This window comes from Mobula birostris, chromosome 5, assembly GCF_030028105.1.
Source record: "Mobula birostris isolate sMobBir1 chromosome 5, sMobBir1.hap1, whole genome shotgun sequence".
NCBI classification, from domain to species: domain Eukaryota; kingdom Metazoa; phylum Chordata; class Chondrichthyes; order Myliobatiformes; family Myliobatidae; genus Mobula; species Mobula birostris.
The window spans coordinates 78,511,585-78,533,788 of record NC_092374.1 but is presented as its reverse complement, the minus strand read 5'-3'; the positions used below and the strand labels follow the sequence as shown (position 1 = coordinate 78,533,788).

Here is a 22,204-nt window from a genome sequence, read left to right as displayed (position 1 = left end):
AGATCATTAATAATGCCCCCACAATCTCTTCAGCGATCTCATTTAGAACCCCGGAGTGTATACCATCTTGTCCGTGACTTATTTGCCTTCAGACCTTTCAGTAGCCCAAGAACCTTTTCCCTAGAAATGGTAACTTCACACACTTCATGACCCCTGACACCTGGAACTTCCACCATACTGCTAGTGTCTTCCACAGCAAAGACAGATGCAAATTACTTATTCAGTTCATCTGCCATTTCCTTGTTCACCATTACTCTCTCCAGCATCATTTTTCAGTGGTCTGATATCATCCCTCACTTCTTTTTTATACTTTATGTATCTGAAGAAACTTTAGGTATCCTCTCTGATATAATTGGCTAGCTTACTTCACATTCCATCTTTACCATCTTAATGATTTTTCAGTTGCCTTCTGTTCATTTTTTAAAAACTTCCCAATCCTCTAATTTCCCACTAATTTTTTTTCTCTATACAAGCCCTCTCTTTGGCTTTGATTTCTCTTTTTAGCCTTTATTGTGTCATCTTACCTTTACAATACTCCTTCCTCTTTGGGATGTATATATCTTGTGCCTTCTGAATTGCTTCCAGAAATAACAGTCATTGCTGCTCTGCCATCATCCCTGCCAGTGTTCTTTTCCAATCAATTCTGGCCAATTCCAGAACGAGGGGTCACAGTTTAAGGATAAAGGGGAAGCCTTTTAGGACCGAGATGAGGAAAAACTTCTTCACACACAGAGTGGTGAATCTGTGGAATTCTCTGCCACAGGGAACAGTTGAGGCCAGTTCACTGGCTATATTTAAAGAGGGAGTTAGATATGGCCCTTGTGGATAAAGGGATCAGGGGGTGTGGAGAGAAGGCAGGTACAGGGTTCTGAGTTGGATGATCAGCCATGATCATACTGAATGGTGGTGCAGGCTTGAAGGGCCAAATGGCCTACTCCTGCACCTATTTTCTATGTTTCTATGCAACTCATGCTTCCAAGATTCCCTGTACTCCACTCTAATACTGATACATCTGTCTTTAGCTTCTCCTTCACAAATTTCAGGGTAAATTTGATCATATTATGACAATTTCCCCTAATGGTTCTTTTACCTTAAGCTCTCTAATCAATGTTGGTTCCTTGCACAAAACCGAATCGAGAATAGCTGATCCCCTGGTGAGCTCAACCACCAGCTACTTGAAATCCAGCATCAACTTGATTTCCCGATCTACCTGCATATTGAAATCCCCCATGACTGTTGCAACATTGCCCTTTTGGCATGCATTTTCTATCTCCAAATCGCAATTTGTAGACAACACCTTTACTAATGTTTGGGTGTCTGTATACAACCCCCATCAGGGTCTTTTTACCCTTACAGTTCCCTTAGTTCTATCTATGATGATACAACACTTTCAGACCCTGTGCCACTTCTTTCTAATGACTTGATTTCATTTTTTTTACCAACAGAGCAATGTCACCACCTACACCTTCTGGTCCATCTTTTTGATACAATGTGCATCCTTGGGCATCAAGCTCCCAAATATAATCTACAACATCCTACATGTGCTACAAGTTCACCTACCTTATTCAGTATTCACCCTTCTTGATTTTGTCTGCCTTTTACAATGCAACCCATCCTGTGGACTGAAATTTTGCAGTATCAACAACCTCTCCTCACTACACATTTCCCCTGTTTGTAAACCAGCTGCCTCATCTTCAGCATTATCACTCTCCTATGATGCTTCTTGCATTGAAATATACACAACTAGGAAGATTATACAGTTTAATATGTGACGAAGGAGTTGTTGTAGGAGGTAGGACTAAAGAGTTTTGGATCATTCAGCTGCCTTCCAGGGAAGGTGGAACCTGTACAAAAGGGATAGTTTGCACCTGAACTGGAGGGGGCCAAATATCCTCTATTAGGTCATTCCCCCATCCCCTAACAGCATCCAAAGGGATGTTGTTGAGGGGAAAAGTCACAAGAGTACTCTGCACTGGCTCTTTAACACCCTTCCTCTTCCTGACTGACACCCAGTTTCCTGTGTCCTACACCTTGGGTGTAATTACCTCTCCATATGTCCTATCTATCAGCCCTTCTGCATCCTGAATGATCCAGAGCTCATCCAGTTCCAGTTCCAACTCCTTAACATGGATTGTTAGAAACTGCAGTTGGATGCACTTCTCACAGTAGTAGCAGTCAGGGACACTGGAGGTCTCCCTGCCTTCCCACATCCTGCAAGACAAGCATTCCACTATCCTGCCTGGCATCTCTGCTGTCCTAGCTGAGGAGATATAAAGAAGGGAAGGAAAATAAAAAACTTATCCTTGAGCTTTTCTTTCCTTTGATTTCTCTGACTGAAGCTTCTCTTTGCTGAAGCCATGAAGAGCTAAAGCCCCAAGATCACCACCCTGTCCACTCAGATGATGGCTGCTGAGCTTGCCACTGCTCTCCTTTAACTTGCTGCTGTTAATCAATCACAAAAACAGATTGGTCACTGGTCAAAGCCCTATTAGACTCATATTATCAATTATCAGTAGCAATTAAGTACACAGAAAAACTGGGAAATAAGACTGATATTGGTAGTGGCAGAAAAACATTAGAATCTATTACTTTTCTTTTTAGGCAGTCCCTGGGAGTCAAGGGCAACTTGCTCACCCTCTGGTTTTGCGGTTGATGAGGTTGATGTGGAACCTGCAAACTTCACCAGAGATGGGGGAGATAGTCCTTAATGGGAGGGGCAGATAGTTACTTTATGAGACGTCTGTTTCTTCCCCCATTTTCTCGGGTCCCCGTTTCAAGGACTTGAACTTTAATGTTTGTTCAATTTAAGTGAAGTCAGGCCAGAGATTGCCAAGATATGGTGGGAATGTTTTCGAGAAGGCTTTGTGAACATCTTTCAATTATTTCCACTGACAATCTCTTTCTGTGATGGAGCAAAAGCATCTCATGTGACAGTGACTGCAGTTCCCACATTGGCTTCATCAGCTAAATCAAAGCTACTGGAGAAAGCTGTCATCCTCAAAATCAAGAGACTAAGATGAAGTTTTTTGTGGTAGACTTCTTGAAATCACTCATTCATGACAATTCATAGAGAACTTAGAATCAGGTTTAATATCACTGGCCTATGTTGTGAAATGTGTTAACTTTGCAGCTGTAGTACAGTGCAATACATTATAATATAAAGAAAAAAATGCCATTTACTGTAAATATATATGTATGTATGTCTGTGTGTGTGTTAAACAGTTAAATTAAATAAGTAGTGCAAAAACAGTAGTGAGGTAGTGTTCATGGGTTCAATTTCCATTCAGAAATTGGAAGGCAGAGGGGAAGGAGCTGTTCCTGACTCATTGAGTGTGTGCCTTCAGGGTCCTGTCCCTCCTTCCTGATGGTAGCAATGAGAAGAGGGCATGCCCTGGGTGATGGGGGTCCTTAAAGATGGACGCCACCTTTTTGAGGCACTGCTCCTTGAAGGTGTTCTGGATATTATGGGGGCCAGCGCCCATGATGAAGTTAACTAATTTTACAACTCCCTGTAGCTTACTTTGATCCTGTGCAGAAGTCCCCCTCCCCCATACCAGATGGTGATGATAGCTTGTTAGAGTTAGATCTCTACGGTACATCTATAGAAGTTTCTGCCATTCATTGCCATTCATGGGATGTATGAAATCTCTGATCAGCAGAATGCTTGCACAGTAATGAACTAAAGATCTTTTAAGTAAAACTCTAATTTGATTGAAAGGGGACACTAGTAGGGATAATGGCAGAGCAGAAATGGCTGGAGTTTCTGAGAGCAATTCAGAAAGCACGGGACAGATATATCGCAAAGAAGAAATAGTTTTCTAAAGGCAGGATGATGCAACCATGGTTGGCAAGGAAAGTCAAAACCAACATAAACACCAAAGCGAGGGCATATAACAAAGCAAAATTTAGTGGGAAGCTAGAGGATTGGGAAGTTTTTAAAAACTAACAGAAGGTAACTAATAAGTCACTAAAGAGGGAAAAGATGGAATACAAAGGTAAGATAGCCAGTATTAAAGGGGACACCAAATGCTTCTTCATATATATAAAGAGTAAAAGAGAGGCAAAAGTGCATATCAGATCACTGGAAAATGATGCTGGAGAGGTAGTAATAGGGAACAGGGAAAAGGCAGATGAACTGAATAAGTATTTTGTATCAGGCTTCACTGTGGAAGACACTAGCAGTATGCCGGAAGTTTGAGAGAGTCAAGGACAGAAATGAATGTAATTGATATACTTAAAGAGAAGGTGCACGGAAATCTGAGAGGTCTGAAGGTAGATAAATCACCCAGACCAGATAGTCTATACCCCAGGATTCTGAAAGGGATGGCGGAAGAGATTGTGGAGGCATTAGATTCTAGCATGGTTCTGAAGGACTGGAAAATTGTAAATCTCACATTATTCTTCAAAAAGGGAGAGAGGAAGAAGAAAGAAAATTGTAGGCCACTTAGTTTGACCTCAGTGGGTGGGAAGATGTTGGAGTTGATTGTTAAGGAGGTAATTTCGGGGTAATTGGAGGTATGTGAACGTTAGCCAGGAGTATGCCAGGGAGCGGCGGTTGATATGCACGCCGTCTCAGCCTCACCAGGACACTTGAAGACGTCCTCAATGGTGTGGACATTGTGCCGGTATGGAGCTGGCTGATTCCACAACCCTCAGTCACCTCATGCAGACCAGACGGTGATGCAATAATGCGCTCTTCGGTGACATACCAAGTCTCCTCCAAACTCCTCATGAAATAGAGCCACTGGTTTGCTTTCATTGTTATTGTATCAATGTGTTTGGCCTAAGATGGATCCTCCAGGAGGCTGAAACTTGAAGCTGCCCACTCTTCCCACCACTAATGGGCATAAATAAGATTGCGGTAACAGTCTTTACCCCAGGGTGGGGGTCCAAAAGGGCATAGGTTTAGTGTGTGAAGGGAAATTTTTACAAGATACTTACACATTGGCCTGAGGGACAATATATTTATGCAGAGGGGGTTAAGAATATGGAAAAGTCTGTCAGAGGAAGTTTGTTGATGCAGGTACAATAGTATAGTTTAAGAAGCACTTGGATCGGTACCTGCAGGGGCTGGGCTTGGAGGGAATGCAGGAAATTGGGACTAGATGGTTGGGATGGATTGGCCTGTATCTGTGCTGTATTGCTTTATGACTCTCTAACAGTTATTTCCTGCCAGGCCACTGCGTGGAATTGCTTTGAATTTCTTTTGTGACTTTGTCTGGCTGCAGGATACCTGTATGTCGCCATTGAATTTGCACCACATGGAAACCTGCTGGATTTTCTTCGAAACAGCAGAGTGCTGGAGACAGACCCGGCCTATGCTATCGCACACAGCACTGCCTCCACCCTGTCCTCCCAGCAGCTCTTGCAGTTTGCTGCCGATGTCAGCAAAGGCATGGACTATCTCAGCCAGAAGCAGGTTTGCTGTGTTTCGCATTATCAGTGTTGCAGTGTTCATTTTGTAGTGTTCTCAGTGTGGGGAAGGGTTGATGTGATCTGCATGCTGTCGTACACCAATCACTGAAAGCAAACGCTCAGATGCAACCTTAGTTAGACAAGTTAATTGAATGCCACCATTCACCGCAAGAGCATTTGAGTCACAGAAGCAATGATGGCATTCTGTGGATGTGCTCAACCTTGGAGAGATCCAGTCTGCAATTCCGAGCAGGTTTGTTCTTATAGAATCATAGAATCATATAACACTACAACACAGAAACAGGCCCTTTGCCAATCTACTAATCTACCTACTCCCATGGATCTGTACCCAGACCATAGTCCTCCATACCCCTCCCAGCCACGTGCATCTCCAAATTTCTCTTCAATGATGAAAAATGAACTTGTTTTAGCACTTGCGTTGGCAGCTTGTTCCACACTTTCAACACCTTCTGAGTGAAGAAGATCTTCCTCATGTTCCCCTAAGGCATTTCATCTTTCACCCATAACCCATGACCTCAAGTTCTAGTCTCACCCAACCTCAGTGGTAAAAGTGCTTGCATTTACCCTATTAATACCCCTCATAATTTTTGTATAATACTATCAAATTTCCCCTCATTCATCCACACTCCAAGAAATGCAGTTCTAATCTATTCAACCTTTCCCTATAACTCAGGTCCTCAAGTTCTGGCAACACCCTGGTCAATTGTCTCTCCATTCTTTTAACCTTGTGGACATCATTCCTTTGGGTATGTAAGCAAAACTGCACATATTGTAATATCCCAAATTACCCCTGTAATCAATATTTTGATTTATGAAGGCCAATGTGGCAAAAGCTTTCTTTATGACCCTATCTACCTGTGCCATCACTTTCAAGGAATTATGATCCTGTATTCTCAGATCCCTCTGCTCTACCGCACTCTTCAGTATCCTAACACCCACCTTATAAATCCTACCCTGTCATGGTCCGGATCGGGGTCCCTTTAAATTTACCTTGTTTATGTTACGATCCGGACCATTTATTCCCTGTTTTCCCGTGTCCCTTGACTTTGGTGATTAGAGGCAATTAACGCTCGGCTGAACTGGTAGTTTATAGTCTCCGGCTTTCAGCCGTTCGGTGCGAGAGCGTCTGCAAAGTCACCAAGGTACGGTGTGCCAATGTCATCTGGCCGGAGCAAGCGTAGTCTCCGCCTGAAGCAAGTGCCGGTAATTCGCCTTTCCTTACTGGAGCAACCCTGTCAAGTTACCCTGCTAAAGCGAGCCTGCAAAGTTTCCTCACCGAGGTGGGTCCGTCAGTTAATCCGCCGGAGGGAATCGAGAACCGCTGTCTACTGTTCCTGGGCCGAGTTGAGAGCTCGCCACTACCCGGAGGCTCCAAGTCGAGTCCTGGCTCCGGCGGCGTTCTAGCACCAAGTCGAGTCCTAGCCCTGGCGGCATTCTAGCACCAAGTCGAGTCCTGTCCCTGGCGGCATTCTAGCACCAAGTCGAGTCCTGGCCCTGGCGGCATTCTAGCACCAAGTCGAGTCCTGGCCCTGGCGGCATTCAAGCACCAAGTCGAGTCCTTTCCCTGGCGGCATTCAAGCACCAAGTCAAGTCCTGGCCCTGGCGGCTTGCCAGTTCCGAGTCAAGTCCTGGCCCTGGCAGTCTGTGACTCCTGTCTACCCCCTTGTCTGAATCCCTTCTCTGCCCCTCTCGCCTCTAGCCCTCGTCTGCAGCCCCCGCCTGCACTTCGGTCTAGTTCTATTGCCGGAGCTAGATAGGTACTGTCTGGTGTTCATTCGTGTTGGTCTTGTCTTGTCTTGTCCTCGCCTCCGTGGGGTAAGTCAGGCCGTCTTGCTGTTGCCCCGCAGGGAGTCATGCCTTGTCCTTGCCTTCGTGGAGTAAGTCAGGCTGTCTTGCCGTTGCCCCGCGGGGAATCATGTCTTGTCTCGTCTTGTCCTCGCCTCCGTGGAGTAAGTCAGGCCGTCTTGCCGTTGCCTCGCGGAGGTTTCATGAGTCCCGGCCCTATGTCCTGTACCCAAGGTGGGGTCCCGGCTCTCTGATCTGTGTGTGAGTCCCGGCCCTATGTCCTGTACCCAAGGAGGGGTCCCGACTCTGTGTTCTGTGTATGTGTCCATGGTTCCATGTACCTGCTCTACCAAAACTGAGGCTCTGTGTTCCCATGTTCCTCCTCTCCCTAGCCCATGTCATGTCCATGCCTGGTTCTGGGGTCCGAGCCCGAGGCAAGACCCAGGTACTGGGTCCTTGCCCAGTCTTGGGCTCGGAGTCCATACCCTAGCCTCTTCATGTCTCTTCTAGTTCTGGGAGCTGATTCCAAGTCCAAGCCCAGACACTTGGTCCCAGCCTAGTCGTAGTCCTGAGTCCTTGTCCAGTTCACTATCTCATGCTCCTGCCTTGCTCTCCTGGTATCGAATAATAAACTAAATCTAAGTAACCTCACGGATGTGTCTTGCATTTGGGTCCACCCTTGCTCCCAATGCCTCCGCCTTTGTGACATACCCTGGTTTATCAAAGTGAACACATCACACTTATCCGCATTAGATTCCAACTCCATTTTTCAGCCCATTTTTCCAACTGGTCCACATCCCACTGCAAGCTGTGATAGTCTTCCTCGGTGTCCACTACACCCCCAGTCATGGTGTCATCCACAAAATTGCTGATCCAGTTTACCACATTATCATCCAGATCATTGATATATATGACAAACAACAAGGGACCCAGCACCAATTCTTGCAGCACACCACTTGTCACGCTCAAGACAGTGAGCACTTCCTCTGTAATCTGTATATGGTCCACTGCTGCTTTGCCTCACTTCTATAGACTCTGTGTCCTTCTCCCGAGTAAATACCAATGCAAAGAATCCATTTACGATCTCTCCTATTTCTACAGGCTTCAGGAATAAATGACACTCTGGTCTTCCAGAGGACCAGCTTTGTCTCTTAATAACCTTTTGCCCTTAATACGTATATCTGGAGAGGCCCTTAGAGTTCTCCTTCACCTTGTCTGTTAGAGCAACCTCATGCTTTTTTATTAGCCCTCTTGACTTCCTTCTTAAGTGTTCTGTTGCATTTCTTATATTCCTCAAGTACCTTGTTTGTTCCTTCCTGCCTATAACTGCTATGCACCTCCTTCTTTTTTCTTAACCAGGGCCTCAATATCTCTTAAAAACCAAGAATCCGTAAATTCTTTCTCCTTGCCTTTTATTCTGACAGGAACATGCAAACTCTGTACTCTCACAATTTCACTGTTGAGGGCCTCTCACTTATCAAGTACACTTTTGCAGGAAAACAACTTGTCCCAGTTCACACTTGCCAGATCTTTTCTGATTCCATCAAATTGAACTTTCTCCAATTTAGAATCTCAACCCAAGGACCAGACCCATCCTTCTCCATAATTATCTTGAAAGTACTTACTGGATATAGTCACTAGATGCAAAGATATGAAGATCGGAGGTGTTGTGGATAGCATAGATTGCTGGCAAAGAATGCAGCGGGATATAGTTTAGTTGCAGATATGGGCAGAATAATACCAAATAGAGTTTAACTCTGCCAAATGTGAAGTGTTACACTTTGGTAGGTCAAATTTAAAGAGATAGTACAAATTTAAAGACCCTAAGCAGTGTTGAGGAGCGGAGGGATCTTGGGGTCCAAGTTCATAGCTCCCTGAATGATATGGTTGATAAGATGATTAAGAAGGCACATGGCATACTTGCCATTATTAGTTGAGGCATTGAGTTTAAAAGAGAGGAAGTTATGTTGCAGCTTTATAAGGTTCTAGTTAGACCATATCTGGAGTATTACATACAGTTCTGGTCACTACCACTATTTGAAGGATGTTAAGGCTTTGGAGAGGGTGCAGAAGAGGTTTACCAGGATACTGCCTGGATTAGAATTCATGTGCTATAACATGAGGTTGGACAAACTTGGTTTGTTTTCTCTGGAGCAGCAGAGGCTGAGGGGAGATCTGATAGAGGTTTATAAGATTATGAGAGGCATGGTTAGAGTAGACGGACAGTATCTTAGTCCCAGGGTTGAACTGTCTATTACCAGAGGGCATGTTTTGAAGGGGAGAGGGGGCAAGTTGAAAAGAGATGTGAGGAACAAGTTTGTTACTGAGAGTGGTCAGTGCCTGGAATGCACTACCGGCGGTGGTGTCCGAGACAGACATATTAGGGACTTTTAAGGGACGTTTACATAGGCACACGAATATGAGGAAAATGGAAGGATATGGATATTGTGTAGGCTGAGGGGATCAGTGAATTTGGCCATTTAATTATCAATTTAATTGGTTTGGCACAACATTGTGGGCTGAATCACCTGTCTCTGTGCTGTACTGTTCTATGTTCTATGTGTTCCCCAACACAAACTTCTGTCACCTGCCCTGTCTCATTCCCTAACAGGAGATGTAGTGTGTGAAGGAAGAGAAGTGGGTGCAGTTACTATTACAAGAGAGAAGGTGCTCAAAAAGCTGAAAGATCTAAAGGTTCATGAGTCACCCAGACCAGATAAACTGCTCCCTAGGGTTCGGAAAGAGGTAGTGTTAAGTGATTGTGGTGGCATTAGAAATGATCTTTCAAAAATCATTGGACTCTGACATGGTGTCAGAGGACTGGAAAATTGCAAATGTCACTCCACTCTTTAAGAAAGGAGGAAGGCAGCAGAAAGGAAATTACAGACCAGTTAGCCTGACCTCAGTCATTGGGAAGATGTTAAGAATCAATTGTTAAGGATGAGGTGATGGAGTACTTGGTGACACAGGACAAGATAGAACAAAGTCAGCATGGTTTCCTTGAGGGAAAATCCTGTCTGATGAACCTGTTGGAATTTTTTGAGGAGATTACAAGTAGGATAGATAAAGGGGATGCAGTGGATGTTGTATATTTGGACTTTCAGAAGGCCTTTGACAAGGTGCTACACATGAGCCAAGTTAAGAACCATGGTATTACAGGAAAGTTACTAACATGTTTAGAGCATTGGTTGATTGGTAGGAGGCAGTGAGTGGGAATATAAGGATCCTTTTCTGGTTGGCTGTCAGTGACTAGTGGTGTTCCGCAGGGGTTAGTGTTGGGAACACTTCTTTTTATGCTGTATATAAATGATTTAAATAATGGAATAGACGGTTTTGTTGCCAAGTTTGCAGATGATACAAAGATTGGTTGGTGGAGGGGCAGGTAGTGTTGAGGAAACAGGTAGGATGCAGAAGGACTTAGATTAGGAGAATGGGCAAGAAAGAGGCAAATGAAATACAATGTTGAAAAAAGCATGATCATGCATTTTGGTAGTAGAAATAAATAAGATCATAAGACCATAAGATATAGGAGCAGAAGTAGGCTATCTGGCCCATTGAGTCTGCACTGCCATTCAGTCATGGGTTGACCCAATTCTTCCGGTCATCCCGACTCACCAGCCTTCTCCCCATACCCTTTGATGCTCTGGCTAATCAAGAACCTATCTATCTCTGCCTTAAAATCACCCATTGACTTGGCCTCCACAGCCACTTGTGCAACAAATTACACAGATTTACCACCCTCTGACTGAAGTAATTTCTCCAATCTCTGTTCTAAATGGATGTCCTTCAATCCTGAAGTCATGCCCCCCTCATTCTCCTGAACTCCAGGGAATACAGCCCAAGAGCTGCCAGATGTTCCTCATATGTTCCCTTTCATTCCTGAAATCATTCTCGTGAATCTTCTTTGAACCCTCTCCAATGTCAGTATATTCTTCCCTTTCTAAAATCAGAAGCCCAAAATTGCACACAATACTCCAAGCATGGTCTCATGACTGCCTTATAGACCCTCAACATCACATCCTGCTCTTATATTCTATATCACTAGAAATGAATGCCAACATTGCATTCGCCTTCTTCAGCACTGACTCAACCTGGAGGTTAACTTTTAGGGTATCCTGCACAAGGACTCCCAAGTACTTTTGCATCTCTGCATTTTGAATTCTCTCCCCATCTAAGTAATAGTCTGCCCATTTATTTCTTCCACCAAAGTGCATGACCATACACTTTCCAACATTGTATTTCATTTACCACTTCTTTACCCATTCCCCTAAACTATCCAAGCCTCTCTGCAGGTTCTCTGTTTCCTCAACACTACCCACTCCTCCACATATCTTTGTATCATCGGCAAATTTAGCCACAAATCCATTAATCCCATTGTCCAAATCATTGACATAAATCATAAAAAGCAGCGGTCCCAACACCGACCCCCGTGGAATTCCACTGGTAACCAGCAGCCAGCCAGAATAGGATCCCTTTATTCCCACTCTCTGTTTTCTGCCAATCAACCAATGCTCCACCCATGCTAGTAACTTCCCTGTAATTCCACAGGATCTTATCTTGCTAAGCTGCCTCATGTGCAGCGCCTTATCAAAGGCTTTCTGAAAACCCAAGTTCACCACATCTACTGCATCTCCTTCGTCTACCCTGGTTGTAATTTCCTCAAGAAATTGCAAATTTGTCAGGCAGGATTTTCCTTTCGGGAAACCATGCTGGCTTTGGCCTATCTTGTTATGTGCCTCCAGGTACTCCGTAATCTCATCCCTAACAATCGATTCCAACAACTTCCCAACACTGATGTCAGGCTAACAGGCAGACATGTGCGGACTATTTTCTAAATGGGGAGAAAATCCAAAAATCTGATAAGCAAAGGGACTTGGGAGTCCTTGTGCATAACACACTAAAGGTTAACTTGCAGGATGAGTCGGTGGTGAGGAAGGCAAATGCCATGTTAGCACTCTTTTCAAGAGGTCTAGAGTACAAGAACGAGGATGTGATGCTGAGGCTTTATAAGGCACTGGTGAGATTTGGACCCCTCATCTTAGAAAAGATGTGCTGACATTGGAGAAGCTCCAGAGAAGGTTCACAAGGATGATTCCAGGAATGAAAGGGTTATCATACGAGGAACATTTGATGGCTCTGGGTCTGTACTCACTGGAATTCAGAAGGATGAGGGGGGATCTCACTGAAACCATTTGAACGTTGAAAGGCCTAGACAGAGTAAATGTGGAAAGGATGTTTCCCATGGTGGGAGAGTCGAGGACAAGAGAGCACAGCCTCAGGATAAAAGGGCACCCTTTCAAAACAGAGATGCGAAGAAATTTCTTTAGCCAAAGGGTGGTGAATTTGTGGAATTTGTTGCCACATGCAACTGTGGACGCTAGACCACTGAGTGTATTTAAGGCAGAGATCAATAGGTTCTTGATTGGACATGGCACCAAAGGTTACGAGGAGAAGGCCAGGAACTGGGGTTGAGGAGCAGAAGATAAAAAGATCAGCCATGATTGAATGGCAGAGCAGATTCAATGGGCCAGATGGCCTAATTCTGCTCCTATGTCTTATGGTCTTATGGAATTTCTTTAGCCAGAGAATGATAAATCTGTGGAATTTGTTACCACAGGCTGCTATGGAGGCCAAGCCATTGGATATATTTAAGGCAAAGGCTGATAGATTCTTGATGAGTCAGGGCATGAACGGTTACATGGAGAAGGCAGGAGATTGGAGCTAAGAGGGAAATGGATCAGCCTTGATCCATTCTGCTCATATATCTTATGGTCTTATGCTCTTAAACAACCTTCATATTTCTGTTGTGTATTTCCCTCTGTACATCTGTTCCCAGGCTATGCTCTACAATTCCTGCCTAATTGTATTATATTAACCTCTCCCCCAATTACTTTCCCAAACCATCTGTACTATCCTATCCCACTCCAAGGTTACAGTGTTGTGGTCACAGTCTTCGAAGTGCTCACCCACTGAGAGATCGACATCTGAACTGGTTAATTGCCTCGCACTAAATTCAATTTGGTTTTTCCTCTAGTCACTCTGTTGGTCTGTCCATCCTCCATCCTTGTACTTATTCAAGTGTCTCTTAAGTATTGAATTTGAACCCACCCTCACCACTACCACTGGCAGCTCATTCCATACTCACATAACCCTCTGAGGGAAGAAGTTCAGCCTTAGGTTTCTGTTGGATCTGATTTTAATTCTTAGATTAAGCAGTCTAGTTGTTATTTTCATTGCAGTTTAACATTTAATAATTTGCTTGTATTTTGAGTTGTTCTTATATGCATATAAGTTTACTATGCCTCTAGTGGTTATACAAGGTAAAATTCTGAAAGCGCAGGAAGTTTCTTTGTTCTGCATTATTTGAGTAAGTGCTTTCTCATTTGTTAACTTGGTACTGCAGTATTCAAATAAAAGCTTTCTAATTGGTTAATTCTTTTCTATAATGTTTAATGGAATTTCCTAATCTGTTTATAAAATAGGTAAACACAAAGCACCATCTTAATCTTCTTAGTTCTTGAATCTTAGCTATCTCTTCATGAGTAGACCCCTATCGCTGTCAGTTTAACTTTCTTATCATGAAGCAATAAGTTTTGTGACTCTTTCCTGACTTCTAAAAGAATCTTGGATTAAGACTTTGGAATCCAACAAGTGGTGTAGTTGGCAGGATATTACAGAATTTAGAACTTGGAACAACCTAAGACAAAAGTGGAATTTTTAGCGCACAACAAAGGAGTTAAGAAATTCCTCTGCTCCTCTGTTTTTTGAGAGAAAATGGTTCGCACATTGAATACCAGATAGAAATCAGGATTGAGGACTGCTGCTTTACTACTTAAAAAGAAAAACAGCTGTGAAAATATTGGTTGTACAACCTTTTTGGTTGTAACCTGCTCAGTTACAATCTATTTTGGTCACACAACAATCTATTTTGGTACCTAGTAAAAATATTAATGGTTCAAACTAGTTGGTTGCTGGATCAATCTATTTGATTACAATCTATTAATGCTTCAAGATCATGGTCAAAGTATAAAAAACACATATGAGTCAATATCAAATCAAAACAATGACCAAAGTCACAGAACTTAATTGAATAAAACGTCTCAGTTTGATAAAATTACTGAAAAAGACCAGACAAAAAATAACAACAACATTAAGTTTATTAAGATCTAGAAAATGACTGAAGGAAACAAGAAACCTGGATTGTGTGATTAGACCGTGTGTTCAGTTTGATTGAATGTGTAAGCGATTCAAATAGCTAATAGGATGGGACAGGAAGAAGTCTAAAGAGCAAATCTTTGCATTAACCCAGTGGTTCTCAGTGTGGATCGTATGGCCCCCAAGGGGGCCATGTCGGATTTTGTGGGCGTCACAAGTGAAAAACAAGAAACTGGTTCCACAGGAGTTTCCGACTCGGTCAAGGTAAATCTACTGTTTTAATGAAGTATTACTAAAAATATATAAATAAAAAAGAAATTATGATTTGTAATTTAATTGGAGCCCTGAATGAACTCCCGCCTGAGGAGTGACTTAGGTCCAATTTGCCTAACGGAGCAAGAGGTCCGAAGCAGATGCCATCTCAGTGGTTCTTCACTCAACTCTGGAACATCTGGACAGCAAAGGTGTATACATCAGGATGCTCTTTATCAACTACAGCTCAGCATTCAATTCCATCATCCCCTCTAAACTAATCAATAAGCTCCTAGCTAGATCTTGGCCTCAATACCTCCTTGTGCAATTGGATTCTCAATTTTCTCACTTACAGACCCCAGTCAGTTCAAATTGGCAACAACATCTCCCTGATTTCCATCAGCACAGGTGCACTGTGTAGAGCTCAGAAGCAAACCAAAACAAAATGGGTATGTGCAGGCGCAACTTCAAGTGGATGGTCCTGCTTGTGATGCTGCCGGTGACGCTGCTGCCAGTGCTCCACTCTGGGCAACACCGATTTCTGAAGTTCCTCCCGAGGAATTGCAGTCCACACTATCCAATCTCCAGAGACAGAACCACAATCCGAACTCCAGAGAATTACACTATATATCAGACAGCCCTCTGATACAAAAATGACATCGGAACTCTTGAGGAGTTACAGGATGGACAGCACCCCTGCCGGCTCTGTGAGGATGACAGTGATGAGACAATAAGATTGACAGCCAGTTCATGACTTGCTCCATTGAAGACCCAGGGAGTGAAGACACGCAGAACTGAAGATGAAATTGTTTTAATAAGGTGGCAGATCCATCAGCTATTACCGACGTCACAAAGCCATCACACAAGTGGTTTACATGGATTCTAGTCTGTACCGCTGACATCTGAATGTCAGCCGGGGTTGGCTTTTACAGTTGATGGTCACCAACACCAGTAGACAGGGCTACCACTAGGGCTCCACAACAGTCCCTCTGTTTGTCACGTGGCTCTGAGTGACACCTGAGAAACCTACCTGCCATTGATTCGACTGAAATGTAATTTGTGGATGATGTCCTGATTGCATCTGAATGCAGACAGCATGGACATGATGTGCTTTATTTGCTTGAGTACCTATCCTCCAAAGGTCACAAAGCAAATCTAGACGAGGCACAATTGCAACGAGAGGAAGTAATTTAATTGGAACAGAATATTTCCCAAGGTCAGCGTAAATACTCTGAGACCCATGCAAAAGCCGTTAAGTTAGCAAAGCTACCTACAACGGTTCAGCAACTTCAGTCATTCCTGAGTTTGTGCAACCACAACAGAGCATGGGTCGATTCATGTGCTGAAATTGCTCAAGCACTCAACAGTCTGCTGAGGGGCAGTAAATGCTTAATGAGAAGAACTGGAAGCTTTTCGAGCCTTAAAGGCAGCATTGTGTACTGCACCTGCATTAGGAATCCCTAATACAAGTAGGCCATTTACCCCGTACATCATGGTTACATGAGAACAGTATTAACTCAAGAACATGGAGACCTACGGCCTCCTGCTGCTAAGGTGGATAATGTAGCATTAGGGTGGGGTCCTTGTTTGCGAGCAGTGCAGGCAACCCACCTGGCAGTCATGGCTGTTTCTAGCATTGTGCTTCATCAAATTTTAACTGTTCAAGATCCACACTCAGTACACATAATATACACTTTACTGACTATGAACAGGGCCTCCCAAGTGAAAGCTTCTCCAAGTGGCCTACTGTTCTTGAGGCACTTAATAGCATCATTCAATGAGTGAGTCCAGCGAATTCAGCTACACTGTACCATCAGGCATGGAAGCCTATGATGACCATTATTCTGCAAGAACAATAATATGCCATGAAGAAGCAGATTATTGCACACAAGTGGCTTTATCCAACCCTGATCTGATTCTGAAAGCTCCTCAATGATTGAGAGAGGAACTTGAATGGCTGGATGGGCTGTAGTTTCTGAAACTGAAATGCTGGCATCAAGAACCTTGCCTCTGGTACCACAGTACAAAAGGCAGAGCTAAAAGCTTTGATTGAAACCTTTGATTCGGCAGAAGGAAGATCAGCTAGTACCTACACTGATTTTCGATGTGCTTTTGGAGTTGTTCATGACTTTGGAAATTTATGGAGACAAAGAGAACTTCTTACGGCTGTAGGAACCCCACTGAAGAATGGTCAACTTGTATAAGATGTCATGCAACTGGGCATCATAAGCTGCTGTATTAAAATATAAAAGCCATTCCAAAGTGACTGCTCTGGAAGACTGTGGAAATGTATTCGCAGTTGAAATTGCAAATAAAGGCAGCACAAACAGAAGTGAGAGAAGTTGAAAAGGTGAAGAAATGAAAAGAGTAAAAGAAGTAAAAGTAATACCAAGAACATATACACTGAACACAACAACTGGAATTATCAAAACAAAGTTCAACTCTGTATCACAGACAAAGTGTTTGACAAATGCAGGCTCAGCGCTCTCCACAGGAAATATGGTTCCGAATGGAGAATGGTGGGAAGTTAAACAGTGATGGAGTGTGGAGATATGGCAATAGTCATAGACCGGTAGCCCCAACTACATTGCTTCCTTCTCTGGCACAGCAAATGCAGTCTCTAGGACACATTGGAGTGGAAAATAAAGTAGCACACACAAAATGCTGGAGGAACTCCAGCAGGCCAGACAGCATCTATGGGAAAGAGTAAACAGTCGATGTTTCTGGCCAAGACCCTTCTACAGGACTGGTAAAAAGAGATAGGAAGTCAGAGTAAGAGGGTAGGGAGAGGAGAGGAAGAGGTACAAGGTTATAGGTGAAACTGGGAGAGGGGGAAGGGTGAAGTAAAGAGCTGGGACGTTGACCGGCGATGGGCAGATAAGGAGATTAGGTGAGAGAGAGAAATGGGAATGGGCAATGGTGAGTGGGGGGAGCCAATTATCAGAAGTTCAAGAACTCGATCAGGTTGGAGGCTACCCAGATGGAATATAAGGTGTTGCTCCTCCAACCTGAGTGTGGCCTCATCGTGGCAGTAGAGGAGGTTATGGACTGACATATTGGAATGGGAATGGAAAGTAGTATTGAAATGGGTGGCCACCAGGAGATCTCGCTTTTTCTGGTTGACAGAGAGTAGGTGGTAGCAGAGCGGTCTCCCAATCTACATCGGGTCTCACTGAAGTACAGGCGGCCACACTGGATACAGTATATGATCCCGATAGACTCACAGGTGAAGTGTCCCCTCTGGACTGTTTGGGGCCCTGAATGGTAGTGAGGGAGGAGGTGTAGGGGCAGGTGTGGCACTAGTTCTGCTTGCAAGGATAAATGCCAGCAAGGAGATCAGTGGGGAGGGACGAATGAGCATGGGAGTCATATAGGGATGGATCCCTGCGGAAAGTAGAATGTGAGGGGGAGGGAAAGATGTGCTTGGTGATGGAATCCCGTTGGAGATGGCAGAAGTTACAGAGAATTATGTGCTGGACATGGAGGGTGATGGGGTGGTAGATAAGGACAAGAGGAACCCTATCTCTGATGAGGTGGCAGATGGATGGAGTGATGGCAGAGGTAAGTGAAATGAAAGAAATACAGGTGAGGGCAGTGTTGATGGTGAAGAAAGGGAAGTCCCTTTCTTTGAAGAAAGAGGACAAGTCATTAGTTCTGGAATGAAAAGGTTCATCCTGAGAGTGGATGTAGCAGAGACAGAGGAATTGAGAGAAGGGGATGCCATCTTTACAACTGACAGGGTGGAAAGAGGTGTAGTCCAGGTAGCTGTGAGAGTACGAGGGTTTAAAAAGCATATCAGTGGATAAACTGTCTCCAGAGATAGAGACTGAGATATCAAGAAAGGGGAGGGAGGTGTCAGAAATGGACCAGGTAAATCTGAGGCGAAGTTGACGAGCTTGACATGGGTGCAGGAAGCAGCACCAATGCAGTCGTCGATGTAGAGTAGTAAAAGTAGGGGATGACACCAGTGTAGGCTTGAAACATCAGCTATTCCACGTAGCCAACAAAAAGGAAGGCATAGCTGGATTGATTAAGGTCTGTCCTAAACACATTTGACATAGTATATCAGATCCAGTCCTTTACAGTATGGGAATCCCAGTCAATATGTGGAAAGTCAAATCACCATTAAGAGGCAGCTGTCGATCCCAGGGGATCATAGGTTTGTGCCTCTGGTGGACCGTGCCCTCTCCAGAGTGCAAGCCTGGCAGGAAGGTTTGAAGAACCGGATGTTGCCCATGCAGTGGGATGCCCCTCTCCACGTCACTGATGTAGTGCAAGGGAAGGGCAAGCACTGATACAGCTTGGCACAGAGGTTGCCAGAGTGAAGTTGTAAACAACATCAAACTGCCTTCGGGACCCCTGCTCCGGATTTCTTCCTCGTGGTTTACTCCCAAAGTCTTTCCCATGGGTGGATACGGCCGCAAGGCAGCGGAGGTTTAAAATCAGAGTTTTCCTTCTCCTAGGCAGGCTGCCATCCAAGGCTGACGAGCCCCACCTGCCCGATGCAACTGGTTTTGAGGCGCTAGTGGTTCACCCTTGCCCCTTCTCTTGTCAGTAGAAACAGTTCCACTGGGCCTAGTAGCTAAGCCACACGTGAAGGCCGAGAGTTGGACTTGGTTGTCAGAGACTGTTAGGGTCGCACGCCATTTAGAGCACTTTATAGATAGTGGGAGCTTATAACCCCCCGTTATGACACCTTAGGAGCCACCTATTATCACAACCTTATATTTCTTGCAACTGTATGCTATCCCTCTCTGAGTTTGCTTCTCTAAATCTCACTGACTATTGAGTGGTTAACAACATAATCCTATTAACGCAATCACTGTATTCCACAGTCCACTAGCTGCCCTGGCAATGTGGGTCTCATCCCCCTGCATCTCTCGTTTAAAACCCCCAGAGTAGCATTAGCAAACTTTCCCACCAGGGTATAGGTACCCCTCCAGTTCAGGTGCAATCTGTCCATCTGTACTGATTCCATTTTCCCTGGAAGAGAGCCCAATGATCCAAAAATCTTGCACGTTCCATCCTGCACGTTCTCCTCAGCCACATGTTAAACTGTATAATCTTCCTGTTTCTGGCCTCACTAGCATGTGGCACATTACTTCCTGAACTCACTTTTCAGGACCTTATTATCCTTCCTGTCGATGCCATTGGTACTGATGTAAACCACAACCTCTGGCTACTCAACAATGCCCTTAACGATGCTATGGACTCGATCTGAGATGTCCCTGACCCTGCCACCTGGGAGGCAGTTATGGCATTATCTTTGATATTTGACCTTCCCACCACCCTATTAGTCAATCCACAGCCCTCCTGGATATGGAATTTAAAGCTTCACCACAATCTGGATGAAAAAAGGTTCTCTCTATCTCAGCCTTACTCGTGGACTTCTTATTTTATGACTGCGCTGGTATTTCTTTTTGCCCATGAAGGCCTTATCAAGAATTGTAACTCTGCCTCAGTATCTGCAGGTATGAAATATTACACTGCCAACACACACAAAATACTGGAGGAACTCAGCAGGTCAGGCAACATCTATGTAAAGGAATAAAGAGTTGACATTTTGGGATGAGACCTTTAATCAGGACCATCGTTCCCATAGTTGCTGCCTGACCTGCTGAGTTCCTCCAGCATTTTGTGTGGTTGCCTTAGATCTCCAGCATCTGCAATTATCACATGTTTGGCTTACACTGTCAGGTGGGCAGTACCAAGGAGGGCCTCACTGTCTGAGGGTAATAATGAGGGAGCACTACACAGTAGCAAAGGAAGTACAAGCGGAGCCACACCTTTAGAAGAACAGTACTGAGTCAGAGAGGCAGTGTTGAGGGAGATGTATAGTGCTGGGAGAGAGCTACATATCAGAAGTACTGGAGAGAATTTCATTGTTAGAAATCTAGTTCTGAAAGAGAACTCAATGTCAAAGATGTATACTGAGGGAGCAACAAAATGTTGGAGAAGCAGTATTGAGGAGCCTCAATGCCATTGTAGAGGAAGTACATACTGAGAAAGCAATGACCTGTCAAAAGGCAAACACTGAGAATTGCCCCTCCTAATGAGTGGTTGTTGCACAGTCACTGGACCATTATTTGGGGAAGGCTGCACACTTGAATGTTCCATAAAACCTAAAAACTATATTTAGAAAGTGCCGCATCATAAATGAGAATTTACTGAACACTGTTGTAAGACTTGTACTGAACAAGAGCTGCACTGTCATAGGGCCAGTACTGAACACTACTTGGGGGATTCCACAACGACAAAGTAGCAGTACAAAGGGAGCACTACACAATCGAAGTACTGAAAGAGCACCATATTGGCAAAGCAACAATACTGAGTAAACAGCATTCTGCTTGGGGTAGCAGTAACACAGGAGCTTTACAGCTTTGGAGAAGCAATATTGAGGGTGGTGCTGCACTGTGGTGGAGCAAGCCATAGTGTTACAGGAGCAGTACTTGCACTGTCAGAGGGACAGCAGTAAGTATGAACTGCACTCTCGGAGGGGTGGTTCTGAGGGACAGTTTTATTGAGAACTTTCCATCTTTTAAGTTTATTCACAGGGATCTGGCAGCTCGAAATGTTCTGGTGGGAGAGGGCTATGTTGCAAAGATTGCTGACTTTGGATTGTCCAGAGGGAAGGAAGTTTACGTAAAAAAGACAATGGTGAGTACAAAACATTAATGGGACCTTGGAAATCATTGAATTTGATTTTACAAAAGCCAAAGTTTTCAACAGACCTGACTGCAGCCCAGAAACTGCATAAAACCTAAAAGCTATGAAAGAATTTATTCACTGGACCTGAACATTGCTGGCAAGATCAATAATTATTGATCGTTCCCGATTGTTCTTGAATAGTTTGTGGTGAGCCACTTTCTTTAGTTACTGCTCCCATTGGAGGTACTCCCACAATGATGTTGGTGCCTACTGTCCTTGTTCTCCTTGGTGCTTGATTTAGGAAATACTGTTGAGCTTGCCTTGGTGGTAACAGTAGCGATAACTGGCCCGCTGCAGTTGGCTTTCAGAAGTTCTCTCTCTGAGGAGCTTTCCTCAGTTAGCTGTATAAAGCTGCTCCTGACCTTTGTGTTATCAGAGACATTCTGAGCCATACCTCCTGTCTTCTCCCTTCAACAAACAAGATCCACCACTGGGAGAGCAGACATCAAATAAAATCTTGCACCTCATCTTGTATGGGGTTCAGAGATGGAAGCTTGTGAAGAGCCATTGCAATGATTGGATGTTGCCAGGACCAGTGAAAACCCTTGGTATTTTTATAATTCAATTAGCTGAAGTTGCAGGATCTCAGACTATTATTTTTTTTCATATAACATTTCATTGTGATTAAAGTCATAATGTTTTCCACCTGTCTTTTACCATCTTAACAGGGAAGACTACCAGTCCGATGGATGGCCATTGAATCTTTAAATTACAGCGTTTACACAACCAATAGTGATGTGTAAGTCCTTTATTTATATCTTTATCTGATCAGGCTAGTGCTTGCTCGTTTGCGTGTGCTTTTGTTGGTTAACACTTTTCCCCTAATTCTCAGAATACATATGTAGAATAAACCAGGAAAATCTTTCAA

General features: G+C 44.0%; 1 protein-coding gene across 1 annotated transcript in view; it reads left to right on the top strand.

Annotated features, from left to right (window-relative positions):
* tek (TEK tyrosine kinase, endothelial) overlaps positions 1 to 22,204 on the top strand; it is a 244,066-nt gene that overhangs the window by 199,495 nt on the left and 22,367 nt on the right. The window contains exons 17-19 of the mRNA XM_072258228.1: positions 5,229 to 5,419; positions 21,172 to 21,285; positions 22,005 to 22,075. Of these exons, the coding sequence (XP_072114329.1) occupies positions 5,229 to 5,419; positions 21,172 to 21,285; positions 22,005 to 22,075 (376 nt within the window). The remainder of the gene's footprint in view (positions 1 to 5,228; positions 5,420 to 21,171; positions 21,286 to 22,004; positions 22,076 to 22,204) is intronic.